The sequence below is a fragment of the Perna viridis genome, chromosome 4 (assembly GCF_037379345.1).
Source record: "Perna viridis isolate PV_CMFRI_1.1 ecotype Kerala chromosome 4, ASM3737934v1, whole genome shotgun sequence".
NCBI lineage: Eukaryota > Metazoa > Mollusca > Bivalvia > Mytilida > Mytilidae > Perna > Perna viridis.
Window position 1 is genome coordinate 15,720,496 of NC_142448.1, and position 26,605 is coordinate 15,747,100.

Sequence of the window (26,605 nt, forward strand, 5' to 3'; positions counted from 1 at the left end):
AGAGTTAGAGTATCATTGGCTGATATTTTCTTAAATGAACAATTGCATAAACAAGTTCTATATTTTAATTCAACAAAACATCAAATAAATAACAAGAGCTTGTTGTGTCGAAAATACGCTTGTCTTTCATATTTTTTCGAAAAATTCTGGAAAAGACGTAAATTGACGTAATACGTTACCAAAATTGCTACACTAAAGTGAATTAAGCAGATACAAGCAAAATACAACTGGTCAAAGGCAGTGAAAATTTTGTTTTAGTTCGTTTTTTTAATGGAGGCTTAATTGCGTCTATCCAATGTTTCTGCACTCATACCTTTAAACTCCCTGAGGTAGACAAATGAACACTAATTCGATGCTGCCATTTTTAAACCCGTTCCACCGTTAATTTAGATGAGGATAATACTTCAAGTATTCTGCTAAAGGTTTAGGTAATCCTAGTTTGTCAATATTTCCAACAATTTCATGCTGTTTTTGGGTTACAGGTAGATTACGGTTGATTGTTAACCTACATAAATGCCTTAGATCAGACATACCGTTAGTTTTAGGTTTTTTTAACACAATAGGTAGATCTTTTCTTCCTGAGCTTTCCAACCATCTACATTTATGTTTTTCGTTAAGTCCTAAGCGCACGTAGTAATCCACTAAAGCTACAAGTGAATCAAACTTGGGCACTGTAGATTTTATATGAACATCACAGTCTAATTGGAAAAGCCCCTTACAGTAAGAAACCCGTACACTCGTTGGTCCCCTGGGTGTTTTCACACTAACTGAAAAAAGAAAGTTAGGATCAGAACTATCCCTAACTAAAAAAGTTCCAACTTCGGATTTCGATAGTGTTTGTTTTGCTTGTTGACTAGACATTCCTTCAAAATACCACGTAGTCTGTAGAAGTAATTCTAAATTTCTGCTTTGCACATAGAAATCTTTTGTGCATAGATAATCATTAGTCCTCGCAGTATCACAACATTGACAATTCTCGTGTGTAATTTTTCTAATTTGTCGAATTGAATTTTCTTCACTTTTACGTTTAATATCCTTTTTGTAATGCGGACTTATGTCTTTCACATTTGTGGTTGACTCTGCCATACAATCACACACGGATTGGTCTCTTGGACTCATACGGTACCGATCTAGTATTCAACCAAGAAAATCTGTATATTAACAAATAGTTTTGGTCAGTAAACCTTTTCACTTCTGATGCTAGTACTGATTCTTCAGCCCAAGCCATCTGATTTAAATGTTCCACTGCCCTTTATATGACTACAGTCGTTCTCAGAAAATCGTATCCTCGGAATTACCCTTTAGCTTGCGCATGCGAAGTAGGAAAACACCTATTCTAAAAATATATATGCCGAAGTGTATTTCAGAAAGTAATACTCTTATTATCAATAATTTGTTATAGGAGGAACAAAAATTTGACAAGCAATCATTCAGATAGAAACAGAATGGTTTGTTTACTATTGTTCCGTATTCAGGAAATGGGATAAGGCCTACAGATTGAAAGCGAAAGTAAAGGACACGTGTTTTGTATTTGTAAACAATTCGAAGAACTACTTAAACCGCAAAGGTAATAGCCTGGCCTTATCAGCGAGATATTTGTTGTGGTTTATCAACCGAGTGTTTACCTTGTATAATGATAAATATCATTATGTAAAACTCCTCTAACGGCAGAGAAAATACGAGGAATAAGTGGTAACGAACACTCATTAACTTATTATAATTAGAAATATCTAATTAGTTTTCCAAGAAGAGATTATCAGTTTCATACTTTACATAAGCTATCCAACCGCATACATATTTTTGTACCTCTTTCCTAAAATTATCGCCGTAATTTCAGTATCGATTTTTCTGAAGATGTAAAACGGAAAGTACATATACTGGTGATTTATCTATTTCCGGAAAAAGTAATCGTGTATTATTTCTCAGATCACTGATACATTCTTTTTTATAAAATACAAAGACGTATTACTACTAATTAATTCTATTATCCCCCTATTTTCATTATTTAGGAAATAAACAAGTAGAAAGGTTATTATAAACAATAAATACGACCTTTTCTTTAAAATAAATTCTAACTTCAGAGTCATGTGTATATAAGGGAAAAGATAGTATCCAATGGCGGATCCAGGGGTGCAGAATGTTGACAACCCCCTTTCCAATGGAAATTTTTTTGTAATTTTCTTGTGTAAAATTGACAAAAAAAAACGGCAAATAATGTTCCAGCGGAATTTTTTTTTCTAAGGAACATCGACTGGCACCCTCCTTTTCATAGTGTCTGGAGCCACCACTGGTATCTATCAGGTGCACGTGGGTCTTGACACTTGTAAAATAATTTTCTTGTTTTTTTTCATACAAGTAGTATAAAGTCCTTCATCATAACTAATACTTTGTTTAACGTAAACTATGGCGGGATGCGATCAGAATGATAATTTTTAATTTGGAGGTAGGGGTGTCAGAACATTTTTTCTTCAAAGGGATAATTTTTCTTATACAGGCTTACTTAGAAAAAAATGTTGGGGCCGGTTAGACACGAGTGAGTTTAACCACGGGGGAACAAGCCCCTATTGTTCAGCTGGATCATATTTGCATGAGCCATTGAATTCGGTATATAATAAAGATGAAGATACACGTTGGCGTACTCCCAGTTAGAGTGGGGAAACGCCCTCGGACCCACGTGGGGTCTGGGAGTAGGCCAGAGCGTTAACAGAGCAGCCCAGCCGCTAGTGGGACGTATTCTGACTGGTTATTCGGTCGGGTGTCCCGAAGACTAGGCTCCGCTGCCTCCAACTTCTAACAGACATTTACGTACAGAATCCCCGTAAGGGGCGGTCGTGCGAGATCCGTAAGGAGGGTCAAGATCGTAAAAACCCCCAATCATCATGCAAATTGATTACATAATTGGTTTGATCAGGGACATTTAGTACGAATCACTTTGGATGTCCGCATGGTTTGATAAAAAAAGAAATAAACTACAGATTATTTTTTTTATAAAAAAAATAATGGAATTTGACCAACTCACACCCCCACCAAAAAAAAACAAAAAAACAACAGTATCTCCCCAGAAAACCAAATAATAACAAAATGATTTCTTATTTAGGAGCAAACAACGCAGACAGTACAGACCTAGAGTTTTTTTGTTTGTTTGATTCTCTTTTCCAATTACATAAATATATCTTGTAGTTTAAAATTTTGCATCATTAATTGAAAACGGATATTCAGAACTAATATCGGGAACTTTATTTTATCGAATTGTTCCTAAATACCTAGTTGGCCGAGTGGTCTGAAGCGTTAAATTTTATGCAGAAACATACATGTGACATGCATCATTAATTTGATCCTCTATCCTACATAATAATATCTAAATGAACTGTCCCGTACTACCATACATCGTGTACTAAGTTACAGCCCTAGATTAATCCTACGAGGAGGAATGACCTGGCCAGCGAAAGCTATATTTAATAGCCTAGCTGGCCGAGTGGTCTAGGGCGCTGGACTTTGTGCAGGCGCTGTTGCCATAGATGTCACAGCGGTACAAGTTCGAGTCCCGCGGAGGGAACGACCAAATATTTGCATCGCAAATATTTGCATCGCAAATTTGACAGTTGTAACATCGTTGGGAATTTTTCAGACCTTTCTATACGTTTACATATCTTCCCTGTATCAATTTGATCCGATGGAGCAATTTACCAATGGAGTCGTCACATTCTGAGACGTATGTATAAAATTGATTTGTTGTGACATATACATCATTAATTTGATCATCTATCCTACATATCAACATCTAAAATGAACTGTCCCGTACTACCATACATCGTGTACTAAGTTACAGCCCTAGATTAATCCTACGAGGAGGAATGACCCGACCAGCGAAAGCTATATTTTTTATATAGCCTAGCTGGCCGAGTGGCCTAGAGCGCTGGACTTTGTTCAGGCGGTGTTGCCATAGATGTCACAGCGGTACGAGTTCGAGTCCCGCGAAAGGAACGACCAAAAATTTGCATCGCAAATTTGACAGTTCTAACATCGTTAGGAATTTTTCAGACCTTTCTATATATATATATATATATATAAATATTCATAAATCATATCTAGTTAGTTTTCCCGTAAGTTTTTAACTGCCTCATGTCATTTTTTTAAATAGTTATATTTGCGGCATTAAGTATTAGGAGAGCCATCAAATTTTGTCAGTAAACTACTTTTTTCCATTATGTTACAATGATGCCGATATTCAAAAAATCACTTGACAAGACTATTTGTCTCCAAATTATAAGATATCTAATATATTATAAACTATTAATGAAGAAAGTTTTGAATTAGCTTGTCTGAATACAGCCTTTTACAACAGTTATCATTGGTCCATCCGTTCAGTGATTCTTTGATTTTGTTTTTTTTATTATTACGTTTTTTTGGGGGGAATCACAATATACAACGTCGAAAACAAAATTTTCCCTTTTTATGGGCGGCGTCCGTTATTAGCTGATCGCTATCCGAACGAAAACGCATCGCCTTATTTTGACTGATTCCTACGCATTCAAAGAATTATGTTGACATGATACAATGAATTACTGAAATATGGCCATCTAAGCGTATTTTGACAAATGAAATGACAACCTCTCATAACTTTTAAATAAATTAAGTAAATCAATATTGTCAGTAACATTGTGAAAATCAAAATTTTGTTGCAGTTAATCAATCTATTGGCCCAGTACCCTGATTTCTTAAAATTATATATTTAAACACCGCCTTATCAAGATGAATGTATAATTCAGACCGCGCTTTTGGCATAGTTCGGAGAACTGTTCTATGAACTTCCTGGTAGAGAAATATTTAATCGAGCTTTATACTTCTTGATAACAAAACTCTGAAAAATATTTTAAAGTAAGTGAGCAGATACAATCTTGTGTGGCCTATGAACTAAGATTGATAGTATGGTGTATATATTTTGTATATATGATGTTAAGACTATAATTAACAGATATGAACATTATGTTGAGTGTGTTATAATTTTTTTCTGTCATGGTGGTTTCCTTTCCCTTTTGTCTACTCCCCCTACATCCACAAAGATATATATATTGTACCTGTGATGAGTATGATATCCATGTAAGCTGCTTGCCATAGAGAACTTAGCTGATACCATAGTTCATCATGTCCATTTAAGGCTCTGTGCAAAACATATGTTTACTTTATTAGCAAAAATATGATATTGTACAAACACTGAAACACGGTTAAAAGTATTACTACATGTGTTTATAACTATAGTAATAATGGAATAATGTTTGTGGTTCTCCTTTGTCTGAATCGATGAGAATCATTACAAAAGACTTTTTTTCACATTTTATAATTAGGAGTATCAAGACTTCTTAAGAAAGATTTAAAAAAAAATCGATTTAATATTTTTCCTCGACAGCTGCTTTCTGCTTGTTTTGTTTATCTCATTTAATTTCGTATTTTTAGGCCAGTTTAAAGCATTTTTTCAAACATTTCAGAAAGAAAATACAATACATCATGTTTTATAAAAAAAGACAGGGGTACTACTAAATTATTTTTATTATATAGTGATTTAAAAGTTACTTCTTTGTGATTTTTTTGTTATAAAAAGCATAAAGTAACTAAAATAGTATTTTTTTAACAGAAGAAAAAAAAAGGTTTTTTTTATATATATGTAGCAATAAGGTTTGAGTAACGATATATTTCAAAAGTATACAATTCAGCTCGCCGTGGGATTGTAAATTTTCTTTTTTTTTCTTTTCTTTTTTTTTTATTAAACAACCTACTAAAAGCAGTGCGATGTAATCCTGGGTACTGGTGTGTGTTTTAATTATTTCAAGAAATACAAATTTCTAGTTTAAAAACTTATGATAAGGATATTGACAACTTTTTGAAAACTGTCTATTTTCGGAAAACGGCTACTTTGATCAAAGGAATTCTGATGATTTTTCTTAAACAAACCATGCCCACTCTGACATGTCCGATGGCTGCTGTGACGTCATAGAATATCAAAAATGGAAAGTCGAAATTCTGTAAATTCAAAGAAAGACAGTTAATTGTTATTGCGTTTACAACATTAATTGACACGTTTTTCATTCTATGTGATATTTTCACATTGCTTAGTTTTACAAAATTTCATAATATTCGACTCTGTGATCTTGAACTTAAAAAAGAAATAAGCCGCCATACAAATATTATATTTTGTTTATTTTTAAAATTTACATTCTCATTCTCAATTACTGCAGAAAAGCCTATGGCGTAGCGTATGGTGTTGGTGTCATTTTTGGTAACGTCAAAATCTGCAAAATTTGACGTCTTTTTTTTTGTAATGCAACGTACATCGTTCTATAATTGTTATATGTAAAAAGAAGTGTGCTTATTTAATTTTTTACATAAAATGACACACACGACATGTTTTATTATTTAATCATTTGATTCGATATTAATAATTCGTACGTTTTGGTCAATTGAAATGATTAGATTACATCCTGATATGGTAAATAGTTTGGCATCAACCATTTAAAAATGATTTGACGGAAATTTTATTCTATGAGACAAATTTTAGGAATTATGAAAACAAATTTCGTTAAATTTGAGAGCGAAATCTCCCGTTTTTATCATACGACAAAAAAATTTGCGGTCGCATAATGTTATGGCGCAGTCGTCGTCCGCGTCGTCGTCGTCGTCGTCGTCGTCGTTTCCGAGCGATAACTTTATTTATGGTTCTTTTTCCTGCCTTTTCAACATTTCTTTCATTATTTTATCAGATCCGCTAAAATCGTATTATTTTTTCATTACGTCCACAATCGTAATAATTTAATCTAGTATCGTAACTTTAGAAAACTTTTTATTGTTTTTAAAATTGACATTAAACGAGTTTTTACGTCGCAAAACAGAACGTTACTTTGGAAACGTCAAAAATGCGCTTTGTGATATTTTTGTTAGACACGGTTTTATATAAAACCCATTTGTTAAGCCAAAGAAAAAAATGATAAAACCATAGAGAAGGATGAGTACATTTTTAAGTATATGAGTATATGAAGAAATCGACTCAACACCATTTGCCTCTTTGAACAATTCGTTCGAATTTCGCATGGTGTACGCGTGAATAAATAAAATGTACAAATTTTAGATGTTGTGACATTTTGGTTAGACACAGACAAAATGCTGCGCTTAGATACATGTTCAACCAAGTACCACTATTTTTAGAATATACTATCTGCAGCATATATACATGTAAAATTCAAAATTTCATAGTTATTAGTTCACTCAAAGCTAACGAAAAAAGCTTTTGATAAGCACTGGGTAGCACGCAACGTTTAGAAAATGTCGGAAAAAAAAACAACGTGACATCACAACATACGTGCGTATTTATCTACTATTAGACAATAAAACATTTTTAGAATAAACATGATATTTTGAATATTTATACAGTCCTTTAAGCGTGAATATGCTTTGGTAAAAATACAATTCGTTGTTATATTTTACAACCGTAAGCAAGAAAGTAGCCAATGGCCAACGTCGAAAAAATTAAGATTTGTGACATAATTGAATCGACACCAACAACGTACGCAACGTCTATAGGTACCAGTATCGTATTGCATATCCCTGAGCGGGTGTACGTCAAAACATGGATGCCATAAAAATATAGTGCATTTTCTTTTTGCCTCTCTACAAACTAATGTTTTGTCAAAAGACATGAACAATGACTTAAAAAATAGAGCAAACATCACACTGTAAGATGAAGAACTTTTTTAAAAGAAAATCTAACATAATATCATAAAAATGTTCCACTGAAAAGGTTGGTTTGGTGAGTGCAAAACGAAAGTGAAAGTAGGGAAAATGGCTATTTATAGTTCAAGACTACTTTTCTGTCCAATCTTCGTGGACTCACCCTATTTTCTTTGCGGGAAATTATTTTTTCACATGTCCTTAGAAATGCTACATAAGTGAAAGTTTTATTGAATCAATTTACATATTTTTTTTTAAATCCTAAAAATATGCACTTCACTATAGAAGTCTATGGGAAAATTAATACGATACTGAGACCTATACATAATGCTGTTAATAGTTGAAACTTTCATTACATACTAGTGTAAACTTTTCACGATAAGAGTCAATACAGTAATTAATACATTATCGCCTAGAACCAAGCTCTGACATCCCACGGCCCCAGCTTGTCTGGCAAATCATCCGATGGACGGTATGTTTAGGATATTTTCGCCATAACATTTTTATCACTTTTTAAGTCGCTAATAGTGTTAGCGACTTCTTGCACTCGTAATTTCAATATTTAATATTCGCATATGATTTGCATTAATGTGTAGTTATACGCCACATAATCCAGCAAATCTTCGCCGTGTTCACCGCCACAGCGTTATAGTTCTAGATTCAAACGAGATAAAAATGTACCTCTTAAATATCATACACGTTTTTTCTGTGTGTGTATTTCTTGCTTGAATGAGAACGAGATGTTTACATGAAATGATCAGTTAGCTTTGAACATTACCCAGTTTCCGATTCAGGCACTGAGGCTAGTCACAAGACTTCATATTTAGCACGCCCCGATATTTATGAATATTCATTACCAGCTGCTTAATCTGGTTCATAAACTGGTTCCCTGTCAATATCATAAGCGATCCAAAGGTTGCTACAACGTACCTTCTTAACATGTCTATGCGTGTTTTTTGCTTGTATTAGAACGGGAAGTTTACGTTAAGAAATAAAATGGTCGGTTAGCATTGAATTTATGTAATATTACCCAGTTTCCGATTCAAACACAGGCGTTCGTTACAATTGATTATATAAAGGTCGTATATGTTATCAGTACACTGATATCTATATATAGCCATTCGGATCATAACGGCAATAATTTCAAAGAACCAAGATTTTTGCAGTAGTCCCCCGATTTTAGAGCATATAGCATTTGTATCATTTCGGATGTTTAAAGTATGCCAAAATCAGTGACAATGAACACCGCCTGCACAAAGTCCAGCGCCCTAGACCACTTTTTTTATATAGCCTAGCTGGCCGAGTGGTCTAGGGCGCTGGACTTTGTGCAGGCGGTGTTGCCATAGATGTCACAGCAGTACGAGTTCGAGTCCCGCGTAGGGAATGACCAATAATTTGCATCGCAAATTTGACAGTTGTAACATCGTTGGGAATTTTTCAGACCTTTCTATACGTATGTATGTCTTCCCTGTATCAATTTGATCCGATGGAGCAGTGTAGCAAATAGAGTCGTCACATTCTGAGACGTTTGTATTATATTGATTTGTTGTGACATGCATCATTAATTTGATCCTCTATCCTACATATTAACATCTAAATGAACTGTCCCGTACTACCATACATCGTGTACTAATTTACAGCCCTAGATTAATCCTACGAGGAGGTATGACCTAAAAGCTATATCTTTATATAGCCTAGCTGACCGAGTGGTCTAGGGCGCTGGACTTTGTGCAGGCGCTGTTGCCATAGATGTCACAGCGGTACAAGTTCGAGTCCCGCGGAGGGAACGACCAATAATTTGCATCGCAAATTTGACAGTTGTAACATCGTTGGGAATTTTTCAGACCTTTCTATATATATATATATATATATATATATATATATATAAACTGAACCAAATTATATTTGCATACATTAATATAACTACTATTAAGTACTATTGTAATATGCATCAAACATCCCCTCTATTTGTCTCAGATTGGATTGCATATATGTCCATAATAACGCTTCAAAATTTTGAGAAATAAACTTATACACCTGAGGCTTACAGTTTTGTGGGAGTACAAGATGTGAAAACTATTTATCTTCCTTTACCCAATGGTTACCTGGAAAATAGCGCAAACTAAATATTTTAATTTAGTCTTTAATGCAAATAAAATACAACCTTGTGGCGCAAATGTAATAGTGAATATAGCAAAAATTCGTGCAAACGCATGACACCCATAAAATCTCGACTTTCTTTGTTAAATAAGATGCCTGTTTGAATGAATCTTTAATGAACGTTTTATTACTCTTAAAATAGTAATAATCTATTTACAATTGATAGAATGAATTTAACCTTTATATAGTACATTCTTGTTACCAATTCATGAGAAGTTTTGTAGTGAGAAAAATGAGATACATACACCTTTACGGCAGTCGATAAAGAATTAGTGATTTTCTGAAAGTTCTTCGCTAAACAAACAAAATCTAACATGAAATAGGTCACAGAGATATTAAATTATTATCTACTTTGCTACTATTCAAACTGATCGTTTGATTCTAAGTACTATACTTGGTTATATTTGTTGTAGAATCTGGGTCAATTGCCCAAGGACGAGTTTCCTTATTGCACGTTTAAAATATAAAAAAAATATAGGTTTGAAATTTATACAGAGAACTTGACAACAATCGAGCGTACATAGGCTAGTTATAAATAAAAAGTAATGCAATCATTCTATAGCCTGAAACATTTATCACTGGTTACCACAGATAAATGGAAAATATACAATTAGGAATGTTCATTAATCTTGTTTATTGTATATATCATTCACGAGCTTTGAATGACAGATTTAGTGAAATAGTCAAATACAGATCAATATAAAAAAAAGGAGATGTGGTATGATTGCCTATAAGACAGTCACTCAGAAGTCGAGCAACGAACAATTGACACCTACAGTTTTGTAGGTACTTGCATTGTAGAGAAGTCAGATATTGTATGCATCTAAGAGAAGAGAAGTTTTTTTTATTCTCAAATTCGCTCATTCATAAATCATAAAATAAAAAGCTTTTGGTTACTTTTTTTTAAAAGGGCAGTGAAGAACAAACATACAAGTATTAGTATATTTATAATAAACATAACAAGACAAGACACCTTGATTGCTAAGTTTCCCTATTCCTTTTTGGCAGAGATTCTTCATGTAAAGTTGTAAAAAACGATTCTAAATCGTCTCCTAAATATACATAAGAAGGTGTTGTCAAAATGCTTTTTTTTCGGCCCTATATTTGTCCTGTGTGGACGACGATTTTTTTAAACAGACTGTTGGTATTGCAATGGGAACAAATTGCATTTCTCTACTCTCTGACCTATTCTTTCACTCTTATGAAGATGACTTTATAGCTATACTTTGTTCTCAGGTTCCAATCTATAAATGTCGTTTTGTCTTAAAACAGCCCTAGATTCGGAAATATATACATCTCATCTACCCCAAAGGTCTTAAGATAAAGGACCAACCAAACACTCTGAAGTCAGAGTCATATTTTGACCTACTAGAACGGAAAACTAGTGCCAAAACTATTTTTCAATCGCAATGAATGTCTTTTCGTTCCGCATCGTCAACTCTTCTTTCATCTGAAGCAGCATCCCTAATTTCATCATTAGATCATAAACTTATGGATCATTATGGTGTACCCATCTGTAACGTAAGATCGGATTTACTCTTTGTGTCATAGATTTCCATTCCTCAAGCCCGGACATGACATTTAATGAGAAACTTGGCAAGAACAAGAACAAACACTTTATTTATCCTCAGACACCCAGGTGTACAAAAGGTCGAACATTTCAAGAAAAGCAGAGAACGCTTTCCCTACCGATGCACCTGGTCCATATTACTAGTTTTTAGAGGAGTTGCTCATTTACGTTTGTTTTTTTTTATGTGCGTTTTATTTTTGGTTATTTTGGTTATTTCAGGTTCTGTTTTGAGTGTGTCTATTTTTTCTTGTTATTATCCTTTGATTATGTTATTGTTGATTAACATTGTAATCTTGGTTTCTTAGATTTTCCTCTTTCCATCTTTTAATCCACATTCAATGTTTTATAGGTATACTTGAAATATAATACATGGAATTACGTTCCAAAACAAAATGAATACTAAAACTTTGTCATACTTATATTATTTTCGGCCAGTCCACTCCATTTTCTACAAATTCAGTTGCACTTTGTGAATGGTTCAAAGGTCAGACTGGCTCGCTAAGGTTTAGTGATCTATATAAACGATCGAACCTTCGAGCTGTCAAGCGGTCATCAGCAAAATGGACCATAAGAGAACCATCTTATTTAGTATGCTAAAAAGAGAAAATAAATAATAGTTTTTACTTTTCATTGATCTATATTTAAAAATATATATATTGTGCATAGTCATCAGACAAAAATAAAAGCCGTTGATATTTTTTATGTGATTTAAACTATAATTGTTGGTTATACATCTATTCATTATCATAATTTTGTATTCACGAAAAAAGAATTAACAATGTAAAATCGGACCATTTTTTTCTGAATCTTTTATAATATTTAAGTGATGTTCAAATCCGTAACACACCTCCATCATAAAAAGATTAATTTGTAAAGTATAAAACTGATAAATGATGACAACAGTATAATCTGTACATTGACTTATGGATTTCACCTGATAAAGAATACAGAGGTTTGCAAATGATAAGAGGCAAACTCGGGGCCTATATTTTCCAAAAAAGTGAAATATAATCTCGTGTTAATAATAAAATATTAGATAACGAATTTGAATTATTATAATTCCTTTATGAGTATTATTTCTTAGTTAACGTAAACAAAAAATTAAAACTAAAAAAAAGTAATAAGGAGTAGAGAGACCTAATAAGGCGTCAATTTTCTTACCAACCTACTAATATAAGTAATTTCAGAAAATCATATTTATGATAGAAATTTAAGTTACGAACTAAATTTTGCAAAAAAATGTAGTTGAAGATTAATCTAAATATTTCTAACCAGACAAATTTTACCCATCCTTTTTTTCTAAACTTTCACGACTTCATTATTTTTATTGGTTTTCAATATAGAACACACTGGATCACTTTAAAATTTCAAGAATGCGACCAAAATACGGACTTGAAACCCTCTTAGGTGACTTTATTTCGGGAATAACAAACTTTTACTGAAAAATGTATTTTGTATCATACAAGGTTCATTCGATGTAGAATCAGACATTTATGACTTTTTGATGCTTTTATTTGTAGATATATGGAGATGATTTAAGTTTGAAAACAGCAGACACAACAGAAAGACACAGTAGGTTTGCGCGTATGGTTAATGGAAGGAAATAGAGCCAATTGAAAGATCAATATTATTTTGAAAATTTTTGATAATAAGTGAAAAGGTTTACTTCAATATTTGATATAACTTAAAATTTTACATAAAAATATGAATTAAAAACTTAAATCTTGAAGTTCGTCTCCACATTTTAAATTTGAATACCTATCTTTAGACATAACCTAGTTGCATACATTAACAATTTCTGAAAAGTATATTCTATTTTCGATGATATTTGATAGAAATTATTTTCTTCAAGATATAAATAAAACCCTAACAACCAATGATCGTCGTATGCAAATACGTACGCTAAACAACTACAAGTTCCGTGGAAAAGACAATTTACGTTGTACATGTGTCACCACCGTACAGTTTGTATATAAACTACACGTTTCATACAAGTAGAGAATATATATAATTGGACACACTCTCCAAGTAACAGTTCCGATGTAGCAAAAACTCTAAACTAATGAAGTCAATATAATGTTTACATCCAGAACATATGAAGTACATTTTTTAAAAGTGGAAAGAAAAAAAATAAAGTCATAGAATAATGTATAATAATTTAAATCCTTTTTGATACAACTTGCTTTAAATGGGGTAACATTCCGAAATAATTTATAGAACATATAGCTAGTGGGTTTCTTAAGATATTAAACTTTTCGAAAACGACCCAAGATATTGCCTGATATAAAACAAGAAGTTACATAACCTCGTTAGAATTTAGTTCATTTTGTATCCCTCAGTCAAACAAACATTTGATATCAAATAAAAGTTATAGTTTAATTATTTTTGCCCCAGTGCAAATATATGCTAGAAAAAAATAAACACCGAAATAAAACATCACACAAAAAACCATCGTAGAAAATAAATAAGAAGTTCACTTAGAAATGTATGATTTATCGACATCGTGTTTTATAGTGCAAGTTCATCATTTGCGGCTATGGTAAAAAAGTCCGTCAGACAATGACCAAACAGTGCAACAAGATTGTACCGTGGAGGAGTGAACTCAGTTGATCGAACCACCAGACCCTTGACGAAAAACTTTAAGATTGAAAGAGAATCTGAAATGTTTCTACAATTTAGTCCATATATATTCAGATGGTTTATATTAGCTATTTGACTTCATATTTTATTTTATAACTTACATGTATAAGGACTCAACATCTCAGTACTAAACTGCGACCATTGACCAAATACATAGAAGTCTGTATGAACTATGCATTTAGTTTTTAAGAGACATTAAGACTGAATTCATCTGAAGGGTTGATCTTTACACGCGTTTATTGTACCCATTTGTCACTGAAAAGCTTTCCAACAGAGGCCTCAGCTGGTCGGATGTTTATAATAATAGTAAGGGCGAAGTTAAAAGGTCATTACTACATATGGATGGCCATTGGAGTCGATCCAATACATACATATGCTTATATTTTGATTTTCTGAAAATGTTTTATTCTCGGTAGTATCAGAAGTGTGTGTTTCTATTTTTACTTTACCACATTTAACAAAAACCTGTACAAATACGTAAACCTGATTGGCTAGGAAACATCATATTGGTAGAATATGTTTGATACAAATAAACCCAGGGAACACAATGATCCCATTTTGTCGTGGTTTATTAAGTTAAAGAATAAAACAAATTCGAGGTTGATATATTTTACCTTAAAATCACAATAACAACAAACATCAAGCATACTTTAAATAATAACTTGAATATATAAATTGTTTTTACCACTGTATTATAGTGTTATTTAATTAAATGTATTTCGGTTCACAATGAATTTCTCCTGAATTATAAAAACAAACAACAAACACAAAAACGAATTCCCTCAACAAGTATATATAGGCATAACTAACAATTATTTAAAGTTTTAAATGATTCCTAAGAGATATGGCGAAATGTGAAAGAAGAACATATTTTTTTCAAAACCAAGCCAACAATAATATTTTCATACGAAAAAGTACACAAACCTTTGAATAATTACAATAAACAGCTGTATGAAGTTGAAAAATTACGATAACACATGTTTGCAAACATGTATACATTCCTTGAGAGCATCACTTGTGGGAATTTTGAGGCAAATTGAATGAGTAGTTAAAAAATATGATGCGACATGCGAAAAGAGAAACATGTAAAATTTTGAATATTACTCCAGAAAGGAAAGTCGAAATTTCACCAAAAGATAACAATCATGACAAAGAACTGTGTAAAATATGAAGTACAAATATGTAAATTTAAGATGAAGAGTGGCATTACAAATCTTTACCTTCCAATTTTTTAAATAAAAATTAAAACTATTTATACAAAAAATATATAAACAGACCATTAGCCCATCATAACATTGACATATTCAAACAGGGCGTTCTCGTGGTTCTCAAGTTGCTTTGAGACATGATTGTTGGTGTTCGACGAACGGACAAACGGACATTTGTTCTGCAATGTCTATCTCTCTCATTGCAGATAGCCTTTTTTTTCTTTTTTAGAATTTTAGCGTTAACATGTAGAAAATGAATGCTTAGACCGTTAGTGCATACAAATTTAGCATTACTTCGTTTCCGAGCAGAGTTAGATGTTATATTTTCTTAAAAGTGCGTCTTAGTCTGTTTTTTTTTAATTGTTCTAATAATTTCACCTCCAACAACCAGTCATCACTCTTTAAGTATGTTTAATATTCTCCTGGTATTGTTAGCAAGGTTGGGGTTAACGCGCTTGGCTATCATTTGGGGTCTCTCACGGACGGTGTAAAGCATCGAATCGTTTACACTGTCCCCGAGTATAGTCATACCCGTGAATGTGGGTCATGGTGTATTCGGGGAAATTATAGTAGTCATGTGACCACGTTAATTCATTCAATTCATTAAATGCATTACCAGGTGATTTAATGTCGATCCGTGACCTAGTGATCCAATTTATGATCTGCAAGCTTATATTGTACAGCCTACAGCATTTGCTGAACCTTTGACCCAGAAAAAATACTTTTCGGGATAAAATCAAGTTTCAAGTGCATGTAAGACAGATAGGTAAGTCAACCTATTGATGCATGCCAGGCAATTGATGAGAAATCTCCAAGGCCGAAAAAAGTTGACCATATACATAGAAGTCTGTATGAACTGCGTATTTAGTTTTTAAGAGACACTAAGACAATAATTTATAATTGAATTATAAATATTTATAAATAACATCATCATTATAATTATTTATAAATGAATTATAAATATTTATAATTGAATTACAAATATTTATAATTATTTATAAATATCTATAAATGGGCACATTTGTCCACTTTGGCTGCCATAGATGTCAGATGATGTTTTCCTTAGAATATTCAATAGACATTGACTTTGAATTGCACAGACAGATTTACTGTATATGATTATAGATGTAGAGTAACGCCATACACTGTAAGGTCAGCCTGATATCTTGATCTACACTTAGAAATTGACGGTAAAGGAAAACTATTGACAAAACTTTACGCCAAACGTGATGACTTTTCATTCAGTATTGTCAACTTTCCTTTGATCTGTGGCAACATCCCTTCAGCACCTGCGTATGCAGTGTTCATATCACAACTCATACGTTATGCCAGAGCTTGCCAAAACTACGCAGACTTTTTGTATCGCGCTAGACTTCTAACAAATAGGCTTCTGGAACAGGGGTATGTTGCTACAAGATTTAAGTCATCACAACAGAAGTTTTATGGTCGTCATCATGAACTCGTGGATCGCTACGGTGTATCCATCTGCACAATGAAAACTGATTTGTTCGACGTGTCATAGTTCTCCTTTCTTCTTTCGTCTACCCCGCACATGACTTTTTATGGACAACTCGTCGGGTGTTTCTAGAAAAACAGAGGACGCTTACCCTATCGGTGCACCTGGTCCATGCTCCCAGTTTTTAGTGGAGTCCGAATTGCTCATTTGTTTTTGTTACTTTGTATGTATGATTTTAGTTACTCTATGTTCTTTGTTGTGTATGTCTGTTTTCCGTGTCTGGTCTTTGTCCCTGGATTACATTGTTTTGATTACCCCTATAACCTTGGTTCCCGTAATTACTCTCTCAATCAACAAATGGAGGCATTAATATGCAACTACATGTATGTTAAAAAAACACATTTTTGATTATTTTTGTAAAGTATTAAAAATAAATGTTAGCTCTTTTTCTTTTCTTATATTTGCAGATAGTCAAATATGGATGAATCGCTTTTCTGTTAAAAGAATAAAGGTTTTGTTTAGTATCAAAACATTAATACTACACACGTAAAAATAACTAAGTTTTATTAAATTGTGAAGATTTACAGGATTTAATGAAATAGAGATTTTACAGAAAAGTCAATGACAGTGTTTTGAAATGTTGAATGTACATACGTGTTACGTTGGTTCTGAAACCAAACGATACTGGCACTGCTCTGGATATATTTTATACAACTGCAAAACAAGTACTATAGTATACAGTTTCTGTCCAAGGAAACTTTTTTCAGGCTACAAATGTATATAAGTATTTAAAAGTTGATTAAAATTGTTTGATTCAAGATTTAGTTAAAATATTGATTTTAAAGTGTTAACTGTGAGCCAATATCGATAGATTTAGTCTTAAAGCCCTTCATATATCGGTATTGTAATTTTGTTTCATAAAAATTTCGAATGTTGTCTGTCGAGTACATGACTAAGTGGAAATTTCAGTACTTAGTGTTCGCATATCATTAGCATAAATATGTAGTTATACGCCACGTAATGCTGCAGGTACTTGCCATGTTTAGCGCCATAGCGTCTTAGTTCTAGCTTCATACGAGATAAAAATGAACCTGTTAAGTATCATACACGCATGTTCTACTTGTGTATCTTGCTTTTACAAGAACGGGAAGTTTACATGAAAAGATCGTAAAACTTTAAACATTACCCAGTTTCCGATTCAGATAGGTCATATGGATTAGCACGCCCCGATATTTATGAATATTCATTGCCAGTTGCTTAATCTGGTTCCTAAACTGGTTACCTGGTCAATATCATAAGCGACCTAAAGATTTCTACAACGTATCATACACATGTCTATGCGTGTTTTTTTGCTTGTATTATCAGGACACCGATATCAAAGTATATATAGCCAATGCCAGTTGTTTAATCTTCTTGTTCTGGATGATTGAAAAATTCGGGTCATAATGATTACGAAAGAGAACGCAATAATGTCAAGGGCACCAAGATTTTAGAGGAAGTCACCCGATTTTAGAGCATATCGCATTTGTACCATTTCGGATGTTGAAGGGAAGCCAAAACCATGGACAGTGAATATTTGACGATTAGCGACTTTGAAGACCGGTCTTTGATTGAAAGAGAAAAGCTAAATCAAATGACCTCATTCGGAGACCATGTATATGTCCTTCACATTCTACCGTAAAAAAGCTAATTATATCGAGTGTACTTGCATAACCATCACATAAACATATTATACATACGTGTAACGGAAGAACGAGGAGTAGAAAACAGTGACGGATCCAGAGGTGCAGGTTGACACCCTCCTTTTTGTCATTTTCTTGTGTTAAATTGAAGAAAAGGCAAATAATTTCCTAGCTCCCCTCTTTTCCGAGGATGCCGGATGGCTTCCCCCCTTTTCAAAGTGTCTGGATCCGCCCCTGTAAAACACTGTAAAAAGGGCATAATTTCAATTCTGGTAAGTATTATTTATTCATATACATATAATATTATATGACGATTTTTATTTTTAAAAAAGATGCCGTTGTTTTTATTTTATCTTGGATACAAAATTTTCCTATCACGTGATCAATAAAACAATACCCACACCCCTTTTAACCAGACCACTTTTACCAATGAAATATTCCTGTCTAAAAGGCATGTGTATTGGAATAAATTAATATGAATTTGTCATAGTTTTTACCAAAATATTAAATTATAAGGAATGAAAATATTATCTTGTGTTAAGAAGTTTAGTTCGATTTCGCAGTTTATTCTGCGTAAACTTTGAAAAACTTTGCTTAATGCGTCTTTATGCAGTACATGTAATCAACATATGTGTATACTTTCTTTCTTCACAAAACATGTTACAACAGCCATATTTTGCGAACAACTGAAGCGTAAACATCAATTTTTAAAATAAATGTACAGATTTACCAGAACAGATTTTTGTTTACAGCAAAATGAAAATATGCTGTAGCCTAAATGTCTAGTGCAGTGCAAGCTAGCAGCAATAATTTGTGACAAATTGCCAGATTTGAATGAAAATTTTAATATTTTATGTTCATTAGTGTTGGTATTTTTCTGAATCATGGCATAAAATATTTCATCTAAATTTAAAGAAATGGCATTTTTTTTTAAATGAAAGTTGATGTTAGCTTTCACTGCATAATACATTTAGGAACATGATTATATGAATTTCAGACTTCAAATCTTGTTTTTAACAGCTGTAGATTTATTCTAAAATCGGTTGTTTACACTTTTGTTGTTAGTGATATATAGAAATTATAAAAAAAAAAACATTTTTTTTCTAAAGTTTGTCTTCTTCTTGTGTATTTGATACATGTATAAAGATACATTTAGCTATGTTATAATGTGTTATTAACACTATGAATGAAAACATGTTAAGGAATGTCCTAGATATTGAGTTAGCTGAGCCTTAAATAAAATTAATTATAAGAAGAAATAATCTGATATTTGCAAATATATACATGTACTAAAATAGTTGTTTACAGCGGTACACTCGATATACGAGAGGGCAACAGCTGTATAAATATATTTAGAAGGGATGGAGAACAATGCATGATTTCATATAACATGGTTTTAGCAAACAATGAATCATTTCGTTTCCATGAGTGAGTAAATACTGAACATATGCTTACAATTCATATTTCTAACAAGAAAATCAAATGTTCATTTTTAGCTCAGCTGGCCTGAAAGGTCATGCGAGCTTTTGACATCAGTTAAATATCTTCTCCTCTGAAACAACTGAACCGAATTATCAAAACTTGGTGACAATCATCCTTGGCATTTCTACTCCCAGTATTGTATCCGTTATGGTCTGCAACAAAAAAAAACAAAAAATAAAATAAAAATAAAAATATAACTTTAATCTTGGAAATTCCAACTTTAATCTAGGAATTATCAACTTTAATTAATTAAATTAATATTGATGAAAGTTGGAATTTCCAAGTTTAATGTTGATAATTCCAAGATTAAAGTTGACAATTCTAAGATTAAAATTGATAATTCTAAGATTAGAGTCGACAATTTGAAGAAAAAAAAAGGATGGCCCTAATACGCTTCAGTAGAAAAGCGCAAATAGGACTTTTGCTTACCTTTTCCCGCCAGATTTCCATTGTTTACACTCACGTTGTCGTCTCAACCAAATACACCATCATAAGTTTGTTACTCAACAGAAAACCGATGTGTACGTTAGACCGCATGAAAATAGAAATGGTTAGAACTTCATAACGATTAAAGCATTTATGAAAATTGTGAAGGTTAAAGCAAGGATGGACAAGCATTAACAATATAAGTATTCAGGAGAGCAACAAAAGACACATGATATCACAATTTATATTTTCGGAATAGCTACGATTAACACATCAAAACGAATAAAAAACAAGGTTGTATTTAAAGAATTAAATACACTTTTTAAACGTTTGTTTTCCACTGATTTTTTTTACAATTCAACATCCGCAGCAGAAAGAAAGATGGGACATTTTCTTTCAACGCAGTCGTTTCATAATGGATGAGGCACGTACGTTTCAGTGCCTTGCTGCCTTGCCACGAACCGAGGCATGTACGTTTGAGTGCCTTGGTATACCTTCCCACGGGCCACAGCATGTACTTTTCATTGCCTTGCTACTTTGCCACCTTGCCACAGGCCTAGCACGTACGTTTCAGTACCTTGCTATCTTTCTATGGTCCACGGCATATACATTTCAGTGCGTTGATAAATTGTCACAAGCCGAGACACGCACGTCAGTGCCTTGCTACCTTTCCACAGGCCGAGGCACGTGCGTTTCAGTGCATTACTACCTTGCCACGGGCTGAGACACGTACGTTTCAGTACCTTGCCACCTTGCTACCTTGCCACAGACCGAGATACGTACGTTTCAGTGCCAAGCTACCTTACCACAGGCCTATTTTTTAACGAAGTGCAAAACCAGGAAGTACAGGAAAAAAGGCAGATTGTTCTAACCCCAATCTGGCGTATCAGTATTCAGATTTAATAAAGGAGAGTTTTAAAATAGTCGAAGAATCACTCGAAATAATTCCTGTCAAATGCTGAAATGCCACGACCAGGTCCCACCCTTCCGACTACTGATTTATTATGATTAGGTCCCGCCCTGTCGACGGCTGATTTATTTTGACCAGGTCCCGCCCTGTCGACTGCTGATATGCCATGTCCAATTCAAACAAAGATTCCTTCGAAATTGATTAAGAAAGAATATGAATTAATCATAATAACACGTACAAAAACAAAAACAAAAACAAAAACATAAGTAAATTAGCAACCTGGACTCCACTAAATACAGGGAGCTTGGACTAGGTGCACTGGTAGGGTACGCGTCCGCTGTTTTTATAGAAACACCCGCCGAGTTGCTAATAGAATGACACGGAACATGTCAGCAGAATGACAGACATGATAACGGTTCGTATCGGTCTGAGCTGTTATATATTATAGGTTAAAAACACATCTTTTTAAACACGTTGAGAAAAAATTTCCTTTTCAGCATATAGAAATTTATTCATCTTTTTTATCTAACGCTGCATCAGCTCAATAGTAACTTGTTTGCATGATACAAAGCCAACACATTTCCATGGAATTAAAAAGTTAGGGAGTATACAGTGTCTAAACGAGACTATACAAATGGGTCTACTTTATTAAATAGTCAACAAAGTGATTGCATGTAAAATTTGTCATTTTAATAGAAAATCGAGAAGAATGATTAAATTTCTAGTACTATGTAAATATAAACAGATATATAACATAAAGGGTATTGTGAGCATGTTTGTATAATTGTTTATGTTTATATAAATGTTAAAATGTAAACTAATCAATATTGGTGGAAATAAACATAATCAATCAATCAATCAACCAATCTTAAAAGTTAGTTTTTGTCAGTCTAAAGTTACAGACTACGAGCAATGATCGTCAGTAAAGTATCTGTTACACAAAACATGTCGTGTTGATTGCTCTTATCTAGCAAAGTGATAAAAAAAGTTATCAAACCACTGGAAACGATATCAACTTACAATTTAAAGGGTCTACAGCTGCTAACATAAATAAGTGGAGGGTTACTTACTTTAAATTCAATACATATAAATATACTGGAGTTAATAAGCCTTTGCATATTTGAATCTTGTGATAGACAACCTTTACAATTTGGACTCAGATTATTAAAACTGGCATTTATAGTTTAGCTTTTATTATACGCAATTACAAACGGTTAAAAAGGTGTACCCTTTATTCTTTTAATTATTAACTAAACATTATCTATCTTTATGTGCATTCTTTTCTTAAAAATATCTGTTTGTATTACTTTATTTTTACCTTTTAAAAAATTAATAATATTTATTATTCTTCATTTTAACAATGAATAATTTTTCCTTTTCTTCTTCGTTGTTTTTTTTTTAATGAAAATTGAAAACAATATAAAGAATAATATATTCTACATACATACCAACAAAACAACAATAGAGAATTACTGTTATGTTCATTGAACTAATAACAAAATGTTTGGCTCTTCAATAGGTATGACCTACTGAAAATGAATCGTTGCATAAAAAGATATTTTTAATCGCCAAATATTATAAACCTTAAAATATACTAATGTTGACCCTTGACTTTAGCGGAAATCAAAAGAATGTAATCCAGAGACAAAGACCAGACATGGAAAACAGACAAACACAACAAAGAACATAAAGTAACTAAAATAGTACATACAAAGTAACAAAAGTAAATGAACTACTCGGACTCCACTAAAAACTGTGAGCATAGGCCGGTTGTATCGGTAGGGTAAGCGACCTCTGGTTTCATAGAAACACCCGAAGAGTTGCTCATAAAAAGTCAAGTCCGGGGTAGACGAAAGAGGAAAGAAAAAACTATGACACGTTGAACAAATCAGTTTTTATGGTGCAGATGTATACACCATAACGATCCACGAGTTCATGACAACGACCATAATACTTCTGTAGTGATGACTTAAATCTTGTAGCAAGATAACCCTGTTCCAGAAGCCTAATTGTAAGAAGTCTAGCGCGATACAAAAAGTCCGCGTAGTTACGGCAAGCTCTAGCATAACATATGAGTTGTGATATGAAAACTCCATACGCAGGCGCTGAAGGAATGTTGGCACAGATGAAAGAAAAGGTAACAATTCTGAATGAAAAGTCGCCATGTTTGTCGTAAAGTTTTCCTTTACCATCGATCTCAAGTGTATGTCAAGATATAAGGCTGACTTCACAATGTCTGTGATATCCTTTATCTCAAGTTCTTTGGGGTTAGATGCGATGTATCAAATCCTCGAAACTAGGATTGTTTAACAATAATACGTCATCTATATAGAGGAAACTGAGATTAAAGGATCTAGCTAAACGGTGTCTTTTCTTTCGGAACAGATCAGCTATAATGTAAGCCTCATAACAGTGAAGGAATAGGTCAGCAAGTAGAGGAGCACAATTTGTTCCCATTGGAATGCCGACCGTTTGTTGAAAAACGCGTCCACCACACTTTACAAATATGTTGTTGATAAAAAATTCCAGCATTTTGAAAACATCTTCTGTTTATTTGGAAGATGATTTGGAATTATTTTTTACAAAGTATGAGGAATCTCTATATACTTGTATCTAGTTGTACCATCTTTTTTTGGAGAAACAACGATGTATAATGTTTTTGTGCCGGGATTTTAACTGAGTATGGGGAATAGAAGTATACAGTGTTGAAAAAAATCAAAGATATACAATTATTCTGATATTTCAAATAAGAATGATTTAAAAGTTTAGTAAATGGTGACGAAAATAAAATTTCTACCATATTGTGTAAGTTACTGTTTGTATATTCAAATGATTATGGTTTTGATGATTAGTGGATATCATTTATAAAGAAACAGTTTACTAAAACTTGGACAGCAGACATATTTATTTCACCAAAAACTAATTGTCACCGTTTGTATAAATCTGATTTTTGTTTTGAAAAATATTTGGTATAATTACCCAGTTATTTGATGCAATATCTTTGCAAATTTAGATGTGGGTGCCATCGCCTACCAATTGAGGCAGGGAGTTGGCAAGAAATTCCCAGACAAGATCGTTTTTGTACTATGTGTACCTCACATGATATTGGCGATGAGTACCATTATGTTATGATACGAAAAAGATAGAAAACAATTCTCACCAGTATACTGCCATTCAAACGCCAAAACTTTGAAATTTGTTTTCTCACAGGATATTGATATACTCAGAAATATAGCTAAATTTGTGAAGATAATTTCAACGAATGTCGTACCTCCAGTTTAATTTCAATACTTGTACAATTGTTTACACAAGCACTTTATGCAATATTATCAATGTTTGTATATTTTCTCTGTAACTTTTTATAGTTTATGAGAATAAAGTCAAGTTAACATTGTTGGTGTGTAAAATATCAGATTGTCTGGTTCGTTGATCATAATATCACCATTTCTAGTAATACAAAATTGTCTCTAATTTGTATGATAAATAGTCATAAAATATTCCTCATGCTATGATCACCCGCTTGTTTATTTCCGAAATATTCAATCATTTTCTGGATATACTACATACGTGATCCTTTTAGGAAATTCAAGAAAACAAAATTTTTGCCACACTCGATTGACGTATTGAAACAGTTCAAATCTTTACTTGATTTGTATATATCTAGAGATACGACTCTTTAAGTCAACCCAAAAGACTAAAACTTGTCATATGATCATATTGGAGACAGAAGGGGGACCACAAACAGAGTGTCTTGATGTGGCAACATGTCTTCCTTTTTACAGCTAACATTTTCCTTACTACACGTCTTGTAATGTGGCGATGTTCTTATTGCGATATCAAAGTATCATTTCAAATCTAAGGACAGGATAACAACTATTTGACGTTGAATTATAATCATATAAGTGATAAAGTTCACGGGAAATGACACATTTTTTTGTGCTTTTATTCTTTACAAGTGTCAATGAACTCACTTTTATTATATGACTTCCTTTCAGGGAAAACCACCAACTCACATTTGCTATTGAGTGCGATTTAAAGTAGAAACCCTTGTCATTTTTAACTATTTTATGAGTTTCTTTAAACGGAATTCGAAAGCAACTACATTTAAAACGATATTAAGAACTTGGATGTTAAAGATTAAGTCGGCAATACAGAGAGACAAAGACCCATACATGTCTGGACCTTCTTCACATTCATATATTTGTCAACACATAAGTGTCTTCATGCATATAACGCTTGGCAAGTTGAAAAACTACAGTGTGGGTGTCAACAATTCATATGTAATATCCTAATCATAACGTATAATGCTAAGATATGGCAAAGTAAAACATGCTTAAAATGCAAGAAAAAAAGTTAAGTGAATTTCTCCATTATAGGAGTTGCACATCTTCATTATGGAAGTAATTACTGTTAGGAGGTGCACATCTTCATTATGGTAGTAATAACTGCGCTAAATATGAATACGTTTTGATTGACATCAACACAGTATGTACCGCTCACAACATAAAGTGAAAAATTAATTAAATTACTCCATGATAGGATGTGCACAACTTCTATATGTATTCCATAACTGTGTACAGTTTGAATACATATTGCCTTAATATATTTTGAGTTACAGAGTAATCAAGGGAACCAAGGTTATAGCGGTAATCAAAAGAATGTATTCCAGGGACAAAGACCAGACATGGAAAACAGACATACACAACAAAGAACATAAAGTAGCTAAATCATACATACAAAGTAAGAAAAGTAAATGAGCAACTCGGACTCCACTAAAAACTAGGAGCATGGACCAGGCGCACCGGTAGGGTAAGCGTCCTCTGCTTTTTAGGAAACACCCGCCGAGTTGCTAATAACAAGTCAAGTCCGGGGTACACAAACGAGGAAAGGAAAACCATGACCCGTTGAATAAATCAGTTTTCATGGTGCTGATGGATACACCATAACGATCCACGAGTTCATGATGACGACCATAAAACTTCTGTAGTGATGACTTCAATCTTGTAGCAACATAACCCTGTTCCATTTTACACAAGATTACACTAAGTAGGTACCCTTAAGCATAATGGACGGACGGAGTCAAGCGGCTGTTTGTCCTGCTTTCACCCTTGGTGACGCTGATTGAAAGAAACCGGAGAATAAAGTAACTAAACATATAGAAAAATACTCCTTTTGAATCAAGTACCATGGTAACATGTCTATTGATACACAATAACATAAATGTCTCGAAAGTTTTGTTCGGTTTATAAACATTTTTCAACCTGAATGTCTTCAATCCAGTAGTAATCTCGCATTGCATGAAAGGGAAAATAAAGACCATTAATAAAAGTATCGATATCTCGCAAACATACG

At 33.1% G+C, this 26,605-nt stretch overlaps 1 protein-coding gene and 1 long non-coding RNA gene across 6 annotated transcripts; one reads left to right on the forward strand and one right to left on the reverse strand.

The window, feature by feature from the left end:
• Positions 1-51: 51 nt before the first annotated feature.
• LOC148619048 (suppressor of cytokine signaling 2-like) lies at positions 52-18,628 on the reverse strand. Of its 5 annotated transcripts, none has more exons than XM_088578579.1 (7): positions 18,493-18,628; positions 17,408-17,467; positions 11,866-12,042; positions 9,768-9,824; positions 5,950-6,018; positions 5,079-5,161; positions 52-1,331 (listed from the first exon to the last, which is right to left on the reverse strand). In XM_088578579.1, the coding sequence occupies exon 7, from the start codon at positions 1,117-1,119 to the stop codon at positions 382-384; it is 738 nt and encodes a 245-aa protein (XP_088434705.1). In that variant the 5' UTR covers positions 1,120-1,331; positions 5,079-5,161; positions 5,950-6,018; positions 9,768-9,824; positions 11,866-12,042; positions 17,408-17,467; positions 18,493-18,628; the 3' UTR covers positions 52-381. The 5 variants fall into 5 exon arrangements, with proteins under 5 accessions (XP_088434705.1, XP_088434702.1, XP_088434703.1 ...); XM_088578576.1 differs by having other exon boundaries at positions 52-1,336; XM_088578577.1 differs by lacking the exon at positions 9,768-9,824 and having other exon boundaries at positions 52-1,336.
• On the forward strand, positions 1,357-14,819 carry LOC148619049 (uncharacterized). The gene is made up of 3 exons (XR_015921518.1): positions 1,357-1,692; positions 12,970-13,021; positions 13,964-14,819. It is a non-coding gene; the product is annotated as an uncharacterized LOC148619049 (long non-coding RNA).
• Positions 18,629-26,605: the final 7,977 nt, after the last annotated feature.